General features: G+C 43.0%; 1 protein-coding gene across 6 annotated transcripts in view; it reads left to right on the forward strand.

Annotated features, from left to right (window-relative positions):
• Positions 1-7245: 7245 nt before the first annotated feature.
• LOC139537115 (ras-specific guanine nucleotide-releasing factor 2-like) overlaps positions 7246-22794 on the forward strand; it is a 46264-nt gene continuing 30715 nt past the window's right edge. For 3 of the 6 annotated variants that reach the window (XR_011667468.1, XM_071338080.1, XM_071338071.1), the window contains exons 1-6: positions 7246-8020; positions 14250-14356; positions 15388-15535; positions 15725-15814; positions 15928-16181; positions 16301-16380. Coding sequence is in view for 5 of the 6 variants with exons in the window: in XM_071338080.1 (XP_071194181.1) it covers positions 7742-8020; positions 14250-14356; positions 15388-15535; positions 15725-15814; positions 15928-16181; positions 16301-16380 (958 nt within the window). In the remaining variant the exon portion in view is untranslated. The remainder of the gene's footprint in view (positions 8021-14249; positions 14357-15387; positions 15536-15724; positions 15815-15927; positions 16182-16300; positions 16381-22794) is intronic. The other 3 variants (XM_071338041.1, XM_071338050.1, XM_071338059.1) reach the window with 1 other exon arrangement.

Here is a 22794-nt window from a genome sequence, read left to right on the forward strand (position 1 = left end):
TACGGTTTGCAACTGCACATGGGGACAAAGATCATACTTTTTGGAAAAATGTCCTCTGGTCTGATGAAAGAAAAATAGAACTGTTTGGTCATAATGACCATTGTTATGTTTGGAGGAAAAAGGGGGAAGCTTGCAAGCCGAAGAACACCATCCTAACCGTGAAGCACGGGGGTGGCAGCATCATGTTGTGGGGGTGCTTTGCTGCAGGAGGGACTGGTGCACTTCACAAAATAGATGGCATCATGAGGGATGAAAATTATGTGGATGCAACATCTCAAGACATCAGTCAGGAAGTTAAAGCATGGTCGCAAATGGACAATGACCCCAAGTATACTTCCAAAGTTGTGGCAAAATGGCTTAAGGACAACAAAGTCAAGGTATTGGAGTGGCCATCACAAAGCCCTGACCTCAATCCCATAGAAAATATGTGGGCAGAACTGAAAAAGCATGTGCGAACAAGGAGGCCTACAAACCTGACTCAGTTACACCAGCTCTGTCAGGAGGAATGGGCCAAAATTCACCTAACTTATTGTGGGAAGCTTGTAAAAGGCTACCCAACACGTTTGACCCAAGTTAAACAATTTAAAGGCAATGCTACCAAATACTCTTGGAGGGTATGTAAACTTCTGACCCACTGGGAATGTGATGAAAGAAATGAAAGCTGAAATAAATCATTCTCTCTACTATTATTCTGACATTTCACATTTTTTAAATAAAGTGGTGATCCTAACTGACCTAAGACAGGGAATTTTTACTATGATAAAATGTCAGGAATTGTGAAATACCGAGTTGAAATGTATTTGACTAAGGTGTATGTAAACTTCCGACTTCAGCTGTACATACACACACTGCACCGGGAAATGGTACATATACAGTATACCACTGCACTGGGTGATATATACCGTGACTTCAGAAAATGTTCACACCCCTTGACTTTTGTGTTACAAATTGAGATTGAAATGTATTTAATTGTCATTTTTCATCAACGATCTACATGCAACATTCATGTTAGAATTTTTCTTCAACTTTGACATCTATAACCAATAGTGCAAAAAAGGTATTAGGTGAACAATAGGTAAGTAAAGAAATAAAACAACAGTAAAAGACAGGCTATATACAGTAGCAAGGCTATAAAAGTAGCGAGGCTACATACAGACACCGGTTAGTCAGGCTGATTGTGGTAGTATGTACATGTAGATATGGTTAAAGTGACTATGCATAAATGATGAACAGAGAGTAGCAGTAGCGTAAAAGAGGGGTTGGCGGGTGGTGGGTGGTGGGTGGCGGGACACAATGCAGATAGCCCGGTTAGCCAATGTGCGGGAGCACTGGTTGGTCGGCCCAATTGAGGTAGTATGTACATGAATGTATAGCTAAAGTGATGATGCATATATGATAAACAGAGAGTAGCATCAGTGTAAAAGAGGGGTTGGGGGGGGCACACAATGCAAATAGTCCGGGTAGCCATTAGATTACCTGTTCCGGAGTCTTATGGCTTGGGGGTGAAAGCTGTTGAGGAGCCTTTTTGTCCTAGACTTGGCACTCCAGTACCGCTTGCCAAGTGTGGCTGGAGTCTTTGACAATTTTTAGGGCCTTCCTCTGACACCGCCTGGTGTAGAGGTCCTGGATGGCAGGCACCTCTACACCAGGCGAACCCACTATCCTGGAGATGCAAGTGTCATGCTTTACCAACTGAGCTACAGACAACCACCTCTCATCAACTCTCTTTCCAAACTAAACATATAGGAATTTATTAAATAGATGACAGGGAAATAATCTCTCTCTTTCTCTCCATCCCTCGCTCTCTTTTGTCGTTAAGGATTTGTTTACACTCCAAACATCAACAAAACAGATTGTGGAGTGGTGGGTCATTTTAGAGATTCATGGCCTGGGTGGGGTTGATGGACAAGACATACAATACAATATTGGGTAATCCCCCATAATTCTTCAGTGCTGCCTCTGCCCACTGAGGAGAAAGAAAGGTTTTGAATGCCCCTACAAGACCACTATCTCTGTCTCTCCCCTTGTCTAATATCAACGGTAGTCACTTAAAAATACATTCAAAAGAAACAAAACCGTTTCTGTTTCTTTGGTTATTTCCTGTCTGCTTCTGAGACGGTCGCTGTCCATTGACAGGAGGACCTGAACCGACACTGTAGTAGTCACGTGCTACGGCAATTCAGCACCACTGTGATGACAATGGCTGTACCGGAATTCCGCAGTTCAGCACCACAGGACAGTGGACAGTGAACATCTCAAGGTCAGCCACAAACAACTGAGTGAATGGGAGGTATGCCTTGGGCTTGACCAGGAAGTAAGAAACCTACAAGCTTGGAAGGGGAAGGCTCCCGATGAACTCTAGCCTGATTTGGGAATATTTACTTTTCCAACCACACTTTACAATTCTAAATAATAAGGAATAAATTGCCACTAATCTAAAATATAACTATCCATTGTTCTTTTAAAATTCCATCATACAGCCTGCTCTGAGTGTATGTTTGGCCCCCATTGTAGGAGACCAGCCATGCTCTAACTGTATATTTGGTGTTAGATGGTTGCTTCTTACTGACCCTATCCTCTGCCTGTCTCCAAAATGTAGGCCTATGTCTACATCATCATAGAAAATACTATTTATGTTTAATAATTTCTATTCCATTTCACAGCAACACTGTGAGGTCCAGCTGAGTAAAACCAGGGGCGGAATTAGGCCATCTGGCAAATCTGGAAAATGCCAGATGGGCTGGACCATTTTTTAGTTGGGTGGGCTGGTAAAAATGGACAAAAAAAATGTAATAATTACATTTTGGGCTGGCCCAGTTTTCTGAGGTAACGCAAAGTCACGTTCAAAGTCAAACGAGGCATTAGCATAGAGACCTACTCCAGCTCATCAGTTAGACAGCCAAGATCACGGATCGTAAAAAATGAAAAGGGTGCCTATACTGTAAACGTAGAGAGAGCACATTCTACTATGTCATCTCACTCAAAAAGTCCTATTTTTGGGGCGGCTAATGGCTTGGTCAAACAGCAAAGTTTTCTTCATGATTCCTGTAAGGAAAGTGTCTGTCCTGCCCCTGTACCTGTTTTGCTGGGGCCTGCTGCTGTAATGAGCGAGCCACTCTCCTCTTCCCCCATGCGCTCTAGAGAAAAATGTGTTCTGATCGTATAACATTTCAAAATGCAATTGCAGGAAAAACACAGTTTTACAAGTTTTGTCCCCTTGTCCCTGTCAAAGTGAGGAGGGCCTCAGCTTTCAATAGGTATAATTTTATTTCTCAACTCTCAATATTTTATTGGATTTTTATTTCATATTCAGCTCAATAGCAACTATTTTACAACCAAGATAGCTTTGAGATATGGAGCGGCGTGGGCACGAAATGTGCACCGGCCATTGCGAGGGCATAGGCCTATATGTCTCATGGGTAGTAGCCTACAACTGCAACAAAAAAATGTAACATTGCATTTACTGTTGGATGAATACATGGCTACTAGCAGTGGGTATTATATTTATAGTTAGCGATCTAGTTGATGTGTTTTGAGTTTCCACTTCCTCAGGTGTTGAACCCCAAATTAATTAGCCTATTATATTAGTTAGTGCACATAAAGATGTACAGTACCAGTCAAAAGTTTGGATACATCTACTCATTTGTAACGGGGTGAGTGACTGGTTGCCGGGAAGTCAGGCGCAGGAGAGCAGAGATGGGTGATAACAGGAGAACTTTAATATACACCCTGGCCCAAAGGCACAGGCGAGGCAGCACAACCACGGTAACATGAACCGGATTAAACAAAACAAACAAACCTAGGTTTGAAACAAACCTAGCGCAAGCCAGCCTGTAGCGTAACACCCTACACAAAGAACAATTCCACACACAGACATGGGGGAAACAGAGGGTAATATACATTTAGTCTGATGAGGGAATGTGAACCAGGTGTGCGGGAAAACAAGACAAAACAAATGGAAAATGAAAGGTGGCGCGGCGATGGCTAGAAGACCGGTGACGTCGACCGCCGAACGCCGCCCAAACAAGGAGAAGGACCGACTTCGGCGGAAGTCGTGACATCATTCAAGGGTTTTTCTTTATTTTTTTAATTATTTTCTACGTTGTAGAATAATAGTGAAGACATCAAAACTATGAAATAACACATATGGAATCATGTAGTAACCAAAAAAGTGTTAAACAAATCAAATATATTTAAATTTTTGATTCTTCAAAGTAGCCACCCTTTGCCTTGATGACAGCTTTGCGCACTCTTGGCATTCTCTCACCCAGCTTCATGCGGTAGTCACCTGGAATGCATTTCAATTAACAGGTTTGCCTTGTTAAAAGTTAATTTGTGGAATTTCTTTCCTTCTTAATGCGTTCGAGCCAATCGGCTGTGTTGTGGCAAGGTTGTCACGGGCAAGGTTGTGGCAAGGTTGTCAGGGGAAAATGTTATTCTGGAGCCCTGTAATAGTAATTCACACTTAGGGTAGATGTTGATTCAGGGGAACACTTATGTGGCACTAATTTTAAACAGTGGAGGCTCCTCAGAGGAGGAAGGGAAGGAACATCCTACTCAGTGAATTTCAGAAAAAATTAAATAGTGAAACATTATCCTTTTTAGATAAAACTATACTAAATATATTCACGTCACCAAATTACTGATTACAACACACTGTTTTGCTATGAAGGTCAATAGCCTTCAGTAGCCTCAACAGCACTCTCTGGGGTAGCACCAAGGTGGAGCCGGAGGACAGCTAGTTTCCGTCCTCCTCTGAGAACATTGATTTCAATACAAAGCCTAGGAAACTCATGGTCCCCCCCCCCCATAGACTTACACAGTATTTATGATGACTTCTGGAGGACGTTATTCAACATATCAGAGCTCTTGCGGCATGAACTCACATGTTGTCCACCCAATCAAAGGATCAGAGAATTAATATTGTACTGAAAGCATAACCTTCAGCTAACTAGCACTGCAGTGCATAAAATGTGGTGAGTAGTTGACTCAAAGAGAGAGAAAGACAATAATAGTTGAACAATTTTTAACCAATACATTTCTTTAAAAATTAAGGAGAAGCAGCAGAGCGAGAGAGAGAGCTAGCTATATATATCCATATATATTTTTTTTAACTTTCACTTACTTAATTGGCTAGCTAATGCAGCTAGTTAATTTAGCCTACTCAAACACCCAGCTCAAACAGAGAGGAATGCTGTTTATGTTAGATAGCTGGCTAAGGCTATCCAATACTGGAACTCTTCCAAGTCAAGGTAAACTTTTGGTTTTATAAATGTATTGCCACCGGGGCCTGCCTGTGTAACTGCTAAACTGCTTGCTGTATACTGTACTGCGTGATTGTATCGGGTTTACTAACGCGTTAGTTGTAGTAGCTATGTTGACTATGACATCAGCTAATATGGTGACAACGATGTAGGCTGTGTGTAGCAGTTAGTGGTTATGGTATGAAGGTTTGGCTTGGAAAGGTTTTTTCGCCTGGTCACAGACAGCTGTTGTATTTTGCACTGAAATCCACAAGTGAAGGGAAGAGGTGAGAAGAGGAGAGCGTGTAGATGAGAGAAGGAATTATACAATGAGCAAAGTGATAAGGCTTTTTGTATGTGGCTGCTATGAAAGTGAACTGTGTTTGCGGGTGACCAGGGGTGTTTTCATTCTGCCAATTCTGCTGAAAAACTTTTCTTAAACGGAAGCAAACGTAATGAAACAGGGATAAACCTACCTGAATTTGTCCAATAGAAACTCTTGTTTACAACAGTTTGGACTAATGATTACACCCTAGATCAGCTAGATGCAGGCAAGTGTGTGCAAGGTGGTATAGAATGTATCACTGTCTGTCACCTTGATTACTCCAATTTGTCTCTCGACCTAAACTTTCATTCATAGGCTATGTCGTAGCAGCCTCATGATGAGTAAAGGGAAAATTTGAGTATCATGTAGTAGCCGCAACCTCTCGATGTTACATTGAGCTGGGTTAATGGAATATGCATGACAGTCATCTAGTATGCTGTAATAGAAATATGGCCGTGCTCATAACCAAAATCATCCCCTGTGATCTTAATTAAACATCACCGACCGCCACTGATTTGCAATATAGCCTAGGTCGTTACCTTTGCTTTAATAACGTATAAGTCTTTAGTAAGCAGACAGGCAGACAGACAGAAAACAAGAAGAAACACAGAGTGACAGCAGAGAAGATGATAAGACAGATAGACAGCACAACAGGGAGGTAACAAAATGGCTAGAGCAGAGGCACAGTGGTAGAAAAAGTAGCCAATTGTCATACTTGAGTATGGGTAAATATACCTTAATAGAAAATGACTCAAGAAATGGTGAAAGTCACCCAGTAAAATACTAGTTGGGTAAAAGTCTAAAAGTATTTGGTTTTAAATATACGTAAGTATCAAAATTAAATGTAATTGCTAAAATATTCTTCAATATCAAAAGTAAAAGTATGAATCATTTTCAATTTCTTATATTAAGCAAACCAGACAGCACACTTTTCGTGTCCTTATCCACACTCCAACACTCAGACATAATTTACAAACGGAGCATTTGTATTTAGTGAGTCTGCCAGATTAAAGGCAATATGACCAGGGATGTTCTCTTAATAAGTGTGTGAATTTGACAATTTTCATGTCCTACTAAGCATTCAAAATGTAACAAGTACTTTTTGGTGTCAGGAAAAATGTATGGAGGAAAAAGTACATTATTTGATTTAAGAATGTAGTGAAGTAAAAGTAGTCAAAAATAGAAATAGTAAAGTACAGATACACACAAGAAAATGACTTAATTAGTACTTTCAAGTATTTTTACTTAAGTACTTTACACCACTCGTGAGCTGTATCTCCAGTGGTGTGTTTACATATTGTATTTGTTTTCAACATGAGCTGGTTAAAAAAGAGGAAGAGGACCATGTCTCGCCAGTCACTGGTACAGAAATCTGTACTGTACTGCCAATGTTTTAATGTCAGCACTACTGCCTGTGTCTAAGTCGGGTGTGTAGGGTCAGGGTGTAGGGCGTATTTGTGGTGATGGGTTGTGTGTGTATGGTTAGTGATGAGTTGGTGGCACATGCAGTGATGTGGGCTGGTGTGGATAAAATTCCAAGGCCGAATTCTTGTCCCAGTCTGCCCCTGAGTAAAACCTATAGTTTCACCTTTTTACCACAACTGAGCGCGAGGGAGGCGCAAACGCTGCAGCTAGACTGTACAATGACTGTCAGTCGTCCCGCCCCGAAAGACATACAGTAACCAGGCTATGCTACAGTGACAGACAGTAGCTCCAGTCCAGAGCGACCTGTCAAATCCGATTAGGGCTGTTTTCACCGTTTGTTCACTCAACCAATTTTGGTTTTACGCAGCTACAGCCTGAACGAAACGATTTTGCGATTTTCCATTTTGAATATACATTTTCTTGTCATTTGGGGCCGTTTGGAACACGTTCTGAAAGTCTGAGGCATTGCAACGTGGGTGTATAGATTTATTTCTGGTTGGTGAGTCCATCTGAGTGAGTAGAAGGCGCTAGTCTGCTGCTTTGCAGCGCGCTGCGTGGATAGGACTCCAAACTTTTCCCTGCACGTCCGTGGTAAACTTGGATTACCCCTCTCGCTCCTCCACATCTACTTCCTCTCTCTCATTTCCTGTCCAACTCTCTTTGAAAATATGAGAGAGATGTCACAGATATGACATCAACAACAACGATCACTTATTGAAATCGACAGCGAGAAGGGGTCTCACGGAAAATGCAGAAGAGCGTGCGATATAATGAGGGCCACGCTCTATTTCTGTCGGTTGTCGCGCGCAAAGAGGGCACAAAACGCGGTATCCTGAGCAAGAAGTCTACGGAGAACAGTCGGTGGAACGACAAGTACTTCGCTCTCTACCAGAATGTGCTCTTTTACTTCGACAACGACCAGAGCACGCGGCCCTCTGGGATCTACTTGCTGGAGGGGTGCACGTGCGAGAGGGTTCCCGCGCACAAAGGCTCCACCGTCAGCAAGGAGACCGTGGACAAGCAGCAGGTGGGTTAGGTACCCTAGTTACCATGGTATCTTGTAGTGCAGTGCACCAGACATGGTTCTGTGTTTTGGTCTCTGCTCGCAGTGTTGACACAGGTTTGTCTCCCTGTTATTTTACATAAAACAGATTAAGGACGAGGATTAAGCAGAGAAGGTGCACTTTAGTTGAGAGGAGAGGTGGGATGGAGGGATGACAATTGATTTCCTCCATAGGCTACCTGGAATACATGTAGAATGTGTAGAATATTTCTAAATGTGGCTTTACACTAGAAGTGTTGTGATTTTAGAACATGGCAGCGCAGACTACTTTGCCATATCCTCATGACAGTTGCTGTACTATATTCCAATGTAGTGAACTGAAGCTAAATATGGAAATACTAGTCCAGTAGCCATATGAAGAGCTCCATTACTGGCCGACATCTTTGTTATTGTGATGAGCTGCATGGAGTCAGTAACTGATAACAAGACGTTTTCCTGTTTACTTTACATCCTCACAGTTGGAGAGTGGAGACAGCATGTTCACTTTCTCTGTATACAGTACAGTAGTCTACCTTTGGATATGCACATCAATGCAAATGTTTCTTATATAAATATTTTTCCATTCATCTGTATTTGTATATATCTCTGTGTTTCTCAAGCTCTTTGCATACTCAGTATCTGTCTGTGTATCTCCAATGTGTGCCGCTTGACGTCACCTTGGCACGGTATTCAACCCCTGCCTTTGAAATTACCCCGAAACCAACACCTGCATCCGTGTCCTGTACTAAATATAGGCTACTCACTTCATATTAACATCACTTTACAGCCTCTAAATCAGGGGTATCAACATCATTTAGCTTCAAAAATCATGTCCAGGTCCTTGTGCTTATTACATTTTTACTCTAGTTGAAGACACTAATTAGATCAGAAGTGTCAGAAGGGTAGCTCATTGGTGAAAATAGGACAACAACAAAACTCCCCAACACACCATCACAATCATCATCTAGTAAGACAGTGATTAGCTCATAGCCTGGAGGCACCAGGAAGAAGGATTTTTATTGTCACACCAGATCACATGTTATCTGAGAGGTTGGTGGTTGCTGGTGTTGGGAACACACATTGATTAGATAACATTTGGCCACATCAGATGGCCCCCGCACCCCATGTCTGACACCCTTATCTAACTCTCACAGCTAGCTCTGGTGGTACTCAGTTATAGTCAGATGTCTCCATTAAACATTGAACAAACCTTATTGCAACATGAGAAATTGCAACTGTAGTATATAACTCTCTCCCCCCCCTCAGATTCTGTTACTCCAGTGATTGCATGTTATTAACTGAACCTCCTGTGTGCACTGTATTCTGCTCAGCTCAGGTGTGTGTGTGAAGTGTGTGTGATGTGTGTGTGATGTGCGTATGTGGTTTATAGCAGAGGTTCCCAATCTAGGGGTCGCGCCCCCTAAAGTTACCTGGGGGGCGCGGAACCTTCCTTGATTTGAGGGGTATTTGCGATTTTATTTACCGATCTATAACGACACTGAAATCTGTGATGCTTTTGTCTAGAAACAAGCTGGAGGAAGACGCAACTATGATGCACATGGGGGATATATGGTTTGTCTCTATGACATTCAGAATCTGAGCTACGGCTTAAATTCAAGGAGTTATACAATGTGTGACTCTGATATATTGATATATTCACTTTCTGTAAAAGACTATGTATAATTAAATAGAGGGTTAATATAAATTATAATAATAAAACATATTAGGTAGCGGAATAACATCTGGGGAAATCGGGTCTAGACTTTATTTTCCTTATCCATTATTATTATTATTAAATTTTTTATTATCATTAAATAGCCTACCTAAAGGATGTCATGAGTGTTCTAAAACTATGTGGAATTGCAGGAAATGAGCTTCAATATATAAAAACCTTCCTAGGGCCCTCAAATTATACACAATCAAGCTTTTGGTGGTGTATTTAAATGGCAAAAAAGGAGGCCCTGGGAGACAAAAGTTGGGAATGGGAACCCCTGGTTTACAGTGTGTGTGAGGTCAACGTTTTGACCACGTGGTAGGGAACATGCTTCTTAACAGGTTTGATACAGCTGAGCAACAAACAGGTATAGAACAGTCTTATAACAGTATTATAACAATAGATATTATTACAATGTTATTACTAAGGTGTTGTAAACCTAATTAATTTCTACCTGATGCTTCAGCTTAGCATATTCATGGTACATCCCAAACAATACAGTGTTTGATCCTATTGGATAAAGGCCACTTAGTGGACAACAAACACACAGCTCCAAAGGCTGCAAAGTGAGAGGGTTTTAAAGACACACACACACACACACACATGCACACACACACACAGACACTCAAACAGTAACACACACGCAAACGCAAACACACACGTGCACACATACACACATTAGAGACTTTATTTGAATCCTATGTATCACAATTACAGTCGAAAAGGATTCAAACAGGTCAAAGGTCACGGATATCTGGACACTCATGGATTTAGAAAGCACCGTCTTTTCCATAGGCCTACAGCTAGGCTGCCCATGACCGCACGGAGAAGTACCTTGCTAGCTGCTTTGCCTTTAAACGTTTAAACCAGACAAAAACATTGCAGATAGCACAAACACACACACACTGAGCAGTACAGTTTGGAATATATCGTTCCTAGCAGCAGCCTCATCTCCTTAAAGTTGCTGTTGTCATCATTTAAAAACTTTTATCAACTACTGTAGCAACTGTACGTGTCTGGGGGGTTTGGGCTGTGCATTGTGTTAATGTCTCTGGTCCTGGTTGTCTGTGTGTGTGTGTTTGAGTGTGTGTGTGGTGTTGGTCTTGTGAGGTAGTGGAGGATAGCGTGTGTCTCTGTAGCCTTGCTGTGGGCTCTGAGGCTGTAGACAGTGTGTGAGAGGGGAGATAGTTCCATGTGAAGGCTCAGTCGCTGGTGAAAAGGCAGGGTTGGGGGGGTCAGACTGTAAATTAGCAGCAGCAGTTTGGGAATCAGTGTTTCCTTTAATGCTTTTGGGAGGGGGGCGTGTAAAGGACCCTGAAGCAACATTGAGAGCTGCACATGCAAATGAGGCCAAATAAAGCATGAATTGTTTTATATGGAGGACGAGCGAAGGAGGGTAGGGAGGGGCTACAAAAAAATAGGGAATACTGCCTGCCTGTAAGTGTTCTGTCTCTCTCTCTCTCGCTCTGTTTGTCTCTCTGTCTGTCTGTCTCTTTCTCTGTCTCTCTCTGTCTGTCTCACTGCCTGTCTCTGTCTCTCTCTCTCGCGCGCGTTTTCTCTTGCGTTCTCTGTCTCTCTGTCTGTCTCTCTCTGTCTGTCTTTGTCTCTCTGTCTGTCTCTCTATCTCTGTCTTTCTCTCTCTTTCTGATCTCTCTCTTTATGTAAGTTGTTATATAATATACCTCTCCGCAGAGGAAAGTTCTTTGTGCTAATAAGATGGCTACTTCAGCGCCAGCCAGTCGGCAGATTGATGGGTTACCATGGTTACCATGGTTGTTGGTTGAAGTGGCACAGTTTTAGAACACATCACACACACACACACTCTCACACTCTCACAGACACACACACCGACACATCGCTGTCAACACACCACGCACACCATACACACACAGAAGCACTTCAAGAAATGTTATGTAAGGTAGCCTACAAGTTTTCTCAGAAAGGGGGGGAGAGATAATTAGAGAAAAAGAGAAGGAGGGAGAGAATGAGAGATGATAAGACTAAGAGGAGGCTGGGGAAATAGTGAAAGAGGGATGGATTGAAGGATCGAGAGAGAGAGGCTGAAGATGAGTAGAGAGAAATGTAGATGATGAGGAGAGAGAGAGAGCGCTGGGATGTGATTGACAGTATTTATTATGATGAGAAGAGGAGGAGGGACTGAAGGGAGGGTTTTAGAGGTTTTGTGTGTGAAACTCTGCTGTGACGGTGTCTGACTGACTGTGACAGTTACAGAGAGACTGAGAGAAGATGAGAGACCATTTTGTTATGTCAAGTAAAGCAATGAAACTACATTTAGAACCAGCATATAATACCACAAAAATCAACCAGAGAGAGAGAGAGGGCGGTTCTTATCACAGCATGTTTGTGTTTTTCTGCTGTAAGCAGCCATGGTAGCAGAAATCATTAATCTGTCCTCACATTAACACACACATTAAAATGCATGAACACACACATTCACATACACACAAGACCTGGGTTCAAATACTATTTAAAATATCTGTTACTTTCACATACTTTCAAAGTAAGTATTCAGAAATATGTTTTGACAAGTAGTTGAATATTTTAATGTATTTGGAAATACTCAAATACACACCCATGCATTTATCCCAGGTACTTGAAAATAGCATTACAAATAAGTATTTGAAAATACTCTCGAATACAATTTGGTAGACTATTTGGTTTTTACAAATAACCATTCAAATACTAAAATAAAAGTACTTGTTTTGGGCCAAATACTAAAAATAAAGTACTCTCTCTCATTGTTATCCCCCAGCTGACAGCAGGCCTTAGGCTGGGGAGGCCGGATTAGCAGCAGTAAGAAGCTGCACAAGCTCTGGTCGTTATGTAACCTGCACACACACATACATCCACACACACGCACACACACAACACAAACAAGCCCTCAAGCCTCTCTCTGGTCTCTTAACAGGCAAACACGCTAGTGTCTCTTACCCGCTTATATACATACACATTTTTGTATCATCTGATTTTATTTGATATAAACAACGGCTTGTGGTGGAATTTGAATCTAATTCTATGAAAACATATTGTCATTGAGTCCAGCATTTTATGTATCGCATACAGATTCACATCTTTATTTTCTAAATAAGCAGATCAGTGGTGACATTAGATTAATAATTGTATTAAATTACATTCTAATTTAAAATAGAAATTGAACAATCTAAATGTAACAATATTGTCAAATAGAATAGAATAGAGACATTCTTATCACAGTCTTTCTTACATAAACAGTCACTCTCCTTTCCTCCCAAGGAATGAGTTGGCAGAACACAGTAGTTACCCAGCAAAGATGTCCACATTGACACATTGATTTGATTTGATTGACAATGTGGGCCCAGTCCGGGCTAAAATATTGTCCCCATGTAGGCTGCCCACATTAGGTCGATGAGCCTTTGCTATTTAATAGGAATGTATTAATTGGGCTGATGTGGGATTGCTGTGGGCTAGCCCGTGCCCACCTTGCCCACTGAATATCCATATGGAGCCAATGGGGTCATGTTTGCTGTGTAAATAAGACAATTGTTTATTTTGCAGGAAACCTGGTTCTGTACTATGACCTTTATAGCACTCTCCTGTTCTCTCTAATGTGTTTTGGTCAGTGAACTGAGTCACAGATAGAAGGGGTCATTTGGGATGACATTTCCTGCTTTTCATGCTGAGTGGCAAGGACTCAAGAAATGTTCTCTACATTTTAAAAAACTTTTTAAACAATTGACTCATTCTTTATATTCTGAGAGTATTGTTTGTGTGGTGGGAACGCCTAACATGGAGGAAGTTGCGTGTTTATTGGATTCCTGGCAGAGAAAGAGCAACTTGTGTGTGTGTCTACGTGTGTGTCTAAGTGTGTGTGTGTGTGTGTGTCTATGTGTGTGTCTACGTGTGTGTGTGTGTCTAAGTGTGTGTGTGAATGTGTGCGTGTGTGTGTGAATGTGTGCGAGCTTGTGTGGCATTCCAGGACATGCTGCTGTGCAAATCAAACACTTCTGAAAGCACTACAAACATCCCCTCTTTTACGCTACTGCTACTCTCTGTTCATCATATATGCATAGTCACTTTAACCATATCTACATGTACATACTACCTCAATCAGCCTGACTAACCGGTGCCTGTATATAGCCTCGCTACTGTTATAGCCTCGCTAGTGTATATAGCCTCGCTACTGTTATAGACTCGCTAGTGTATATAGCCTCGCTACTGTTATAGCCTCGCTACTGTTATTTTTCACTGTATTTTTACTGTTGTTTTTATTTCTTTACTTACCTATTGTTCACCTAATACCTTTTTTTGCACTGTTGGTTAGAGTAAGTAAGTAAGCATTTCACTGTAAGGTCTACACCTGTTGTATTCGGTGCATGTGACCAATAAACGTTGATTTGATTTGATCTGATACCTGCAATTGATTGAGTAGCACCTTCACATGTTGATTCTATTTCCTGTTTACTTCCTTGTAATAGTATTTCTCTTTCCTGTTTCCTCCAGCACTACTTCCTGGTGGTGTTTGGCCATGACGGTCAGAAGCCTCTGGAGCTGCGGACAGAGGAGGAGTCAGACTGCAATAAGTGGGTGGAGTATATCCAACAGGCCAGGTAAGAGGGTGGAGTCTATCCAACAACAAAACCTCAACACCTCTTTACAAGAGGTAGCAGCTAGGGGCTAGGGGAAGGATAGGAGTTAGGGCTTGATTTGGGTCTGGCTTGCTTGTTGTACTCATGACACACATGTAAATGCAACAGCTGACTCTCCTCTAAGTAGCCAGTGTGGCTTGATCTGCTCTAAGACACACAGTGACTGTATAGTGATCCACACGCTAAACACACACACACACAATCCCCTCTCTACATTTCTGCTCCATTTGTAAGAGATTGTGTGTGTGTGTGTGTGTGTGTGTGTGTGTGTGTGTGTGTGTGTGTGTGTGTGTGTGTGTGTGTGTGTGTGTGTGTGTGTGTGTGTGTGTGTGTGTGTGTGAGTGTGTGTGTGTGAGTGTGTGTGTGTGTGTGTGTGTGTGTGTGTGTGTGTGTGTGTGTGTGTGTGTGTGTGTGTGTGTGTGTGCGTGCGTGCGTGCGTGTGTGCGTGCGTGCGTGCGTGCGTGCGTGCGTGCGTGCGTGCGTGCGTGCGTGCGTGCGTGCGTGCGTGCGTGCGTGCGTGCGTGCGTGCGTGCGTGCGTGCGTGCGTGCGTGCGTGCGTGCTCTGCTCGGAGTGGTTCACATTTAGGTCACACTTTGGTGCTGTACTGCCACAGTGATTACAACACACCCCTGACCTCAATACTCCGCCTCGCTCTCTCTGTCTCTTCTCTTTCTCTTGATCCCACTAATCATAACATCTCTGTCTCGCTCTCTCTACATCTCCTTCCTTCCTTCCTTCCTTCCTTCCTTCCTTCCTTCCTTCCTTCCTTCCCTCCCTCCCTCCCAGAGACTACCACTGAACTAGATGTGTATGTTCTGCTGTTACTAATGTACATTGATGGATTATGAATAAACTAATGCTATAATGTTAACTTTGAAAATGATGTTTCTTGGTAATATGTATCGAGCGTAATGCTTTTGTGATGTTTGCTGTGCAATGTTCACCATGTCAACTTAGTTTTAACATTCAACACTTACCATTCCACCTGTAGTTACTCTGACATCATCATTGAGCGTGAGGTCCTGATGCAGAAGTACATCCACCTGGTCCAGATCATGGAGACAGAGAAGGTGGCAGCCAACCAGCTACGCACCCAGCTAGAGGACCAGAACACAGAGATAGAGAGGCTGAAAGCAGAGGTACAAACACTCATACACATACATACATACATACACACACACACACACACACACACACACACACACACACACACACACACACACACACACACACACACACACAGACACACACACACGCACACGCATACACATACACATACACATACACACACACTCACATGGATCTGACTGTTGACTGTGTTCTTCGAGATCGTACTGTTGAATAAGGACAAGGAAAGGATTCTGCCTTGCCAGACTAATCAAGAGGAGGAGGATCCAGACATTAAAAATATCAAAAAGGTATCAGCAATTGTCTTTACGGTATTTGATTACTTTTCCCTCAAGGTTTTGATAGGTATTCTGACCTATATTTATGTGTGTATTCTGACCGGTGTGTCCTGTCTCCCCTCCAGGTCCAGAGTTTCATGCGAGGCTGGCTGTGTCGGAGGAAGTGGAAGATCATTGTTCAGGACTACATCTGTTCTCCACAAGCTGAGAACATGAGGAAGAGGAACCACATCGTATTTAACATGGTGGAGGCAGAGACAGAGTACGTATGCCAGCTCTCTGTCCTGGTCAACTTCTTCCTCAGACCACTACGTATGGCCGCCAGCTCCAAGAAACCTCCCATCAGCCATGATGACGTCAGCAGCATCTTCCTCAACAGGTAACACATATACATATGAAAGCACCCACACACACGCAGACTACGATGTCAGAAGCATCTTCTTCACCTGGTAGGCCTGAGATCTCAACTACATCTCTTCTTCTTCTCTCTGTCCTCAGTGAGACCATCATGTTCCTCCATGAGATCTTCCACCAGGGGCTGAAGGCTCGGATAGCCAACTGGCCCACTCTGGTGCTGGGTGAGTAGAGTGCTTAAACAGTGGGTTATTTAATGCTGACCTCTTTGATTATCAATATGGAATCGTCTTGCGACCTGTTCTATCAATGTATTGCATTTCTAGGATCTGTGCATGAATCTAGCTATGAACAAAAATATGAATGCAGCAAGTAAAGGTCCCATGTTTCATGAGCTGAAATAAAAGATCCCATGTATTTTTGATACACACAAAAATGTGTGCACAAATCAAATCAAATTTTATTGGTCACATACACATGGTTAGCAGATGTTAATGCGAGTGTAGCGAAATGTTTGTGCTTCTAGTTCCTACCATGCAGTAATATCTAATAAGTAATCGAACAATTTCACAACAACTACCTTTTACACACAAGTGTAAAGGAATGAATAAGAATATGTACATATAAATATATGGATGAGCGATGGCCGAACGGCATAGGCAAGATGCAATAGATGGTATAGAGTACAGTATATACAGTGGGGAGTAAGTATTTGATACACTGCCGATTTTGCAGGTTTTCCTACTTACAAAGCATGTAGAGGTCTGTAATTTTTATCATAGGTACACTTCAACTATGAGAGACGGAATCTAAAACAAAAATCCAGAAAATCACATTGTATGATTTTTAAGTAATTAATTTGCATTTTATTGCATGACATAAGTATTTGATACATCAGAAAAGCAGAACTTAATATTTGGTACAGAAACCTTTGTTTGCAATTACAGAGATCATACGTTTCCTGTAGTTCTTGACTAGGTTTGCACACACTGCAGCAGGGATTTTGGCCCACTCCTCCCTACAGATCTTCTCCAGATCCTTCAGGTTTCGGGGCTGTCGCTGGGCAATACGGACTTTCAGCTCCCTCCAAAGATTTTCTATTGGGTTCAGGTCTGGAGACTGGCTAGGCCACTCCAGGACCTTGAGATGCTTCTTACGGAGCCACTCCTTAGTTGCCATGGCTGTGTGCTTCGTGTCGTTGTCATGCTGGAAGACCCAGCCACGACCCATCTTCAATGCTCTTACTGAGGGAAGGAGGTTGTTGGCCAAGATCTCGCGATACATGGCCCCATCCATCCTCCCCTCAATACGGTGCAGTCGTCCTGTCCCCTTTGCAGAAAAGCATCCCCAAAGAATGATGTTTCCACCTCCATGCTTCACGGTTGGGATGGTGTTCTTGGGGTTGTACTCATACTTCTTCTTCCTCCAAACACGGCGAGTGGAGTTAGACCAAAAAGCTCTATTTTTGTCTCATCAGACCACATGACCTTCTCCCATTCCTCCTCTGGATCATCCAGATGGTCATTGGCAAACTTCAGACGGGCCTGGACATGCACTGGCTTAAGCAGGGGGACCTTGCGTGCGCTGCAGGATTTTAATCCATGACGGCGTAGTGTGTTACTAATGTTTTTCTTTGAGACTGTGGTCCCAGCTCTCTTCAGGTCATTGACCAGGTCCTGCCGTGTAGTTCTGGGCTGATCCCTCACCTTCCTCATGATCATTGATGCCCCACGAGGTGAAATCTTGCATGGAGCCCCAGACCGAGGGTGATTGACCGTCATCTTGAACTTCTTCCATTTTCTAATAATTGCGCCAACAGTTGTTTCCTTCTCACCAAGCTGCTTGGCTATTGTCCTGTAGCCCATCCCAGCCTTGTGCAGGTCTACAATTTTATCCCTGATGTCCTTACACAGCTCTCTGGTCTTGGCCATTGTGGAGAGGTTGGAATCTGTTTGATTGAGTGTGTGGACAGGTGTCTTTTATACAGGTAACGAGTTCAAACAGGTGCAGTTAATACAGGTAATGAGTGGAGAACAGGAGGGCTTCTTAAAGAAAAACGAACAGGTCTGTGAGAGCCGGAATTCTTACTGGTTGGTAGGTGATCAAATACTTATGTCATGCAATAAAATGCAAATTAATTATTTAAAAATCATACAATGTGATTTTCTGGATTTTTGTTTTAGATTCCGTCTCTCACAGTTGAAGTGTACCTATGATAAAAATTACAGACCTCTACATGCTTTGTAAGTAGGAAAACCTGCAAAATCGGCAGTGTATCAAATACTTGTTCTCCCCACTGTACATATGAGATGAGTAATGTAGGGAATGTAGGCATGTAGACATTATATAAAGTGGCATTGTTTAAAGTGACTAGTGATACATATATTACATCCAATTTTAATTATTAAAGTGGCTAGAGATTTGAGTCAGTATGTTGCCAGCAGCCACTCAATGTTAGTGATGGCTGTTTAACAGTCTGATGGCCTTGAGATAGAAGCTGTTTTTCAGTCTCTCGGTCCCAGCTTTGATGCACCTGTACTGACCTCGCCTTCTGGATGATAACGGGGTGAACAGACAGTGGCACGGGTGGTTGTTGTCCTTGATGATCTTTTTGGCTTTCCTGTGACATCGGGTGGTGTAGGTGTCCTGGAGGGCAGGTAGATTTCCCCCGGTGATGCGTTGTGCAGACCTCACTACCCTCTGGAGAGCCTTACGGTTGTGGGGGAGCAGTTGCTGTATCAGGCGGTGATACAGCCCGACAGGATGCTCTCGATTGTGCATCTGTAAAAATTTGTGTTTTTGGTGACAAGCCAAATTTATTCAGCCTCCTGAGGTTGAAGAGGCTCTGTTGTGCCTTCTTCACCACGCTGTCTGTGTGGGTGGACCATTTCAGTTTGTCCGTGATGTGTACGCCGAGGAACTTTGAACTTTCCACCTCCACTACTGTCCCGTCGATGTGGATAGGGGGGTGCTCCCTCTGCTGTTTCCTGAAGTCCACGATCATCTCCTTTGTTTTGTTGACATTGAGTGTGAGGTTATTTTCCTGACACCACACTCCGAGGGCCCTCACCTCCTCCCTGTAGGCCGTCTCGTCGTTGTTGGTAATCAAGCCTACCACTGTAGTGTCGTCTGCAAACTTGATGATTGAGTTGGAGGCGTACAGGAGAGGGCTGAGAACGCACCCTTGTGGGGCCCCAGTGTTGAGGATCAGCGGGGTGGAGATGTTGTTTCCTACCCTTACCACCTGGGGGCGTCCCGTCAGAAAGTCCAGGACCAAGTTGCACAGGGCGGGGTCGAGACCCAAGGTCTCGAGCTTAATGACGAGTTTGGAGGGTACTATGGTGTTAAATGCTGAGCTGTAGTCGATGAACAGTATTCTTACATAGGTATTCCTCTTGTCCAGATAGGTTAGGGCAATGTGCAGTGTGATTGCGATTGTGTCGTCTATGGACCTATTGGGGCCGTAAGCAAATTGGAGTGGGTCTAGGGTGTCAGGTAGGGTGGAGGTGATATGATCCTTGACTAGTCTCTCAAAGCACTTCATGATGAGTGCTACGGGGCGATAGTCGTTTAGCTCAGTTACCTTAGCTTTCTTGGGAAAAGGAACAATGGTGGCCCTCTTGAAGCATGTGGGAACAGCAGACTGGGATAGGGATTCATTGAATATGTCCGTAAACACACCAGCCAGCTGTTCTGCGCATGCTCTGAGGACGCGGCTAGGGATGCCGTCTGGGCCTGCAGCCTTGCGAGGGTTGACACGTTTAAAAGTTTTACTCACGTAGGCTGCGGTGAAGGAGAGCCCGCAGGTTTTGGTAGTGGGCCGTGTTGGTGGCACGTATTGTCCTCAAAGCGAGCAGAGAAGTTGTTTAGTTTTTCTTGGAGTAAGACATCGGGTCCACGACGGGGCTGGTTTTCTTTTTGTAGTCCGTGATTGACTGTAGACCCTGCCACATACCTCTCGTGTCTGAGCCGTTGAATTGCGACTCTACTTTGTCTCTATACTGACGCTTAGCTTGTTTGATTGCCTTGAGGAGGGAATAGCTACACTGTTTGTATTCGGTCATGTTTCCGGTCACCTTGCCCTGATTAAAAGCAGTGGTTCGCGCTTTCAGTTTTGCGCGAATGCTGCCATCAATCCACGGTTTCTGGTTGGGGAAGGTTTTAATAGTCGCCGTGGGTACAACATCACCGATGCACTTGCTAATAAACTCGCTCTCCAAATCAGCGTATACATCAATGTTGTTGTTCGACGCTATCCGGGAATACATCCCAGTCCACGTGATCAATTTTGGTCAGACCAGCGTTGAACAGACCTGAGCATGGGCGTTTCCTGTTTTAGTTTCTGTCTATAGGCTGGGAGCAACAAAATGGAGCCGTGGTCTGATTTGCCGAAAGGAGGGCGAGGGAGGGCTTTGTATGCATCGGCGAAGTTAGAGTAACAATGATCCAGAATTTTGCCAGCCCGGGTCGCGCATTCGATATGCTGATAAAATTTAGGGAGCCTTGTTTTCAGATTAGCCTTGTTAAAATCCCCAGCTACAATAAATGCAGCCTCAGGATATGTGGTTTCCAGTTTACATGGAGTCCAGTTTACATAGAGTTTACATAAATTTGTTTACACCACTGTTAGGGAGCATTTCTCCTTTGCCAAGATAATCCATCCACCGGACAAGTGTGACATGTCAATAAGATGATTAAACACTATGATCATTACACAGATGCACCTTGTGCTGGGGACAATAAAAGGCCACTGTAAAATGTGCAGTTTTGTCACACAACACAATGCCACAGATGCCTGAAGTTATGAGTGAGTGTGCAATTGGAATGCTGACTGCCGCAATGTCCACCAGAGCTGTTGCCAGAGATTTGAAAAATATCTCTACCATAAGCCACCTCCAATGTCATTTTAGAGAATTTGGCAGTACGTCCAACCGGCCTCACAACTTCAGACCACGTGTAACCACGCCAGCCCAGGACCTCCACATCCCAGTTCTTCACCTGCGGGATCGTCTAAGACCAGCTACCCGGACAGCTGATTAAACTGTGGGTTTGCACAACTGAAGAATTCCTGCACAAACTGTCAGAAACCGTCTCAGGAAAGCTCATCTGCGTGCTCGTCGTCCTCACCAGGGACTCATATCTTCTTTGTTTTTTTTACAGCTTTTCTGCTACATATACTGTACATACATTTTACATATACATTTTACATACATTGTACTTTTATATATAGCAATCACATAACAATAATACATTACCAAACATGAGCTCTTTAATCCCACCCCTCAGCCACTCTACTCTCAGCCCATCCAACCTATCACCATAGACCACCCTCATTTGGTTTCCATGTGCCATATATTTTTTAATTGTGCTGTGATGTTTTACATACATTTTGAACCTTTCTAATTGTATAGTATCCATAGAATGTGAGCTAAAGATGAACATCTTTCCTACGACTATTATTATATTATTTATTGACTGACTATGGCTTTCCAAATCGCTCAACACTGCTATTTGTAAGGTTAATTTTAAGTGAAAGTTGTGATATTTTAACCATTCCTGAACCTGTGACCAGAAACAAGTTACATAGGGGCAATACCATAATACATTTCTAGTGATTCTGTCTCTTTGCAAAATCTACAGAGCTGAGATTGTTGTATGCCCCATATACAGTCGAAGTCAGAAGTTTACATACAAATTAGCCAAATACATTTAAACTCAGTTTTTCACAATTCCTGACATTTAATCCCAGTAACAATTCCCTGTCATGTCAGTTAGGATCACCACTTTATTTTAAGAATGTGAAATGTCAGAATAATAGTAGAGAGAATGATTTATTTCAGCTTTCATTTCTTACATCACATTCCCAGTGTGTCAGAAGTTTACATACACTCAATTAGTATTTGGTAGCAATGTCTTTAAATTGTTTCAGTTGGATCAAACGTTTCGGGTAGCCTTCCACAAGCTTCCCACAATAGTTGGGTGAATTTTGGCCCATTCCTCCTGACAGGGCTGGTGTAACTGAGTCAGGTTTGTAGGCCTCCTTGCTCGCACACGGTTTTTCAGTTCTGCCCACACATTTTATATTGGATTGAGGTCAGGGCTTTGTGATGGCCACTCCAATACATTGACTCTGTTGTCCTTAAGCCATTTTGCCACAACTTTGGAAGTATGCTTGGGGTCATTGTCCATTTGGAAGACCCATTTGCGACCAAGCTTTAACTTCCTGACTGATGTCTTGAGATGTTGCTTCAATATATCCACATAATTTTCATCCCTCATGATGTCATCTATTTTGTGAAGTGCACCAGTCCCTGCTGCAGCAAAGCACCCCCACAACATGATGCTGCCACCCCCGTGCTTCACGGTTGGGATGGTGTTCTTCGGCTTGCAAGCCTCCCCCTTTTTCCTCCAAACATAATGATGGTCATTATGGCCAAACAGTTTTATTTTTGTTTCATCAGACCAGAGGACATTTCTCCAAAAAGTACGATCTTTGTCCCCATGTGTAGTTGCAAACCGTAGTCTGGCTTTTTTATGGTGGTTTTGGAGCAGTGGCTTCTTCCTTGCTGAGCGGCCTTTCAGGTTATGTCGATATAGGACTCATTTTACTGTGGATATAGATACTTTTGTACCTGTTT

The sequence above is a fragment of the Salvelinus alpinus genome, chromosome 1, assembly GCF_045679555.1.
Source record: "Salvelinus alpinus chromosome 1, SLU_Salpinus.1, whole genome shotgun sequence".
Classification (NCBI taxonomy): Eukaryota; Metazoa; Chordata; class Actinopteri; order Salmoniformes; family Salmonidae; genus Salvelinus; species Salvelinus alpinus.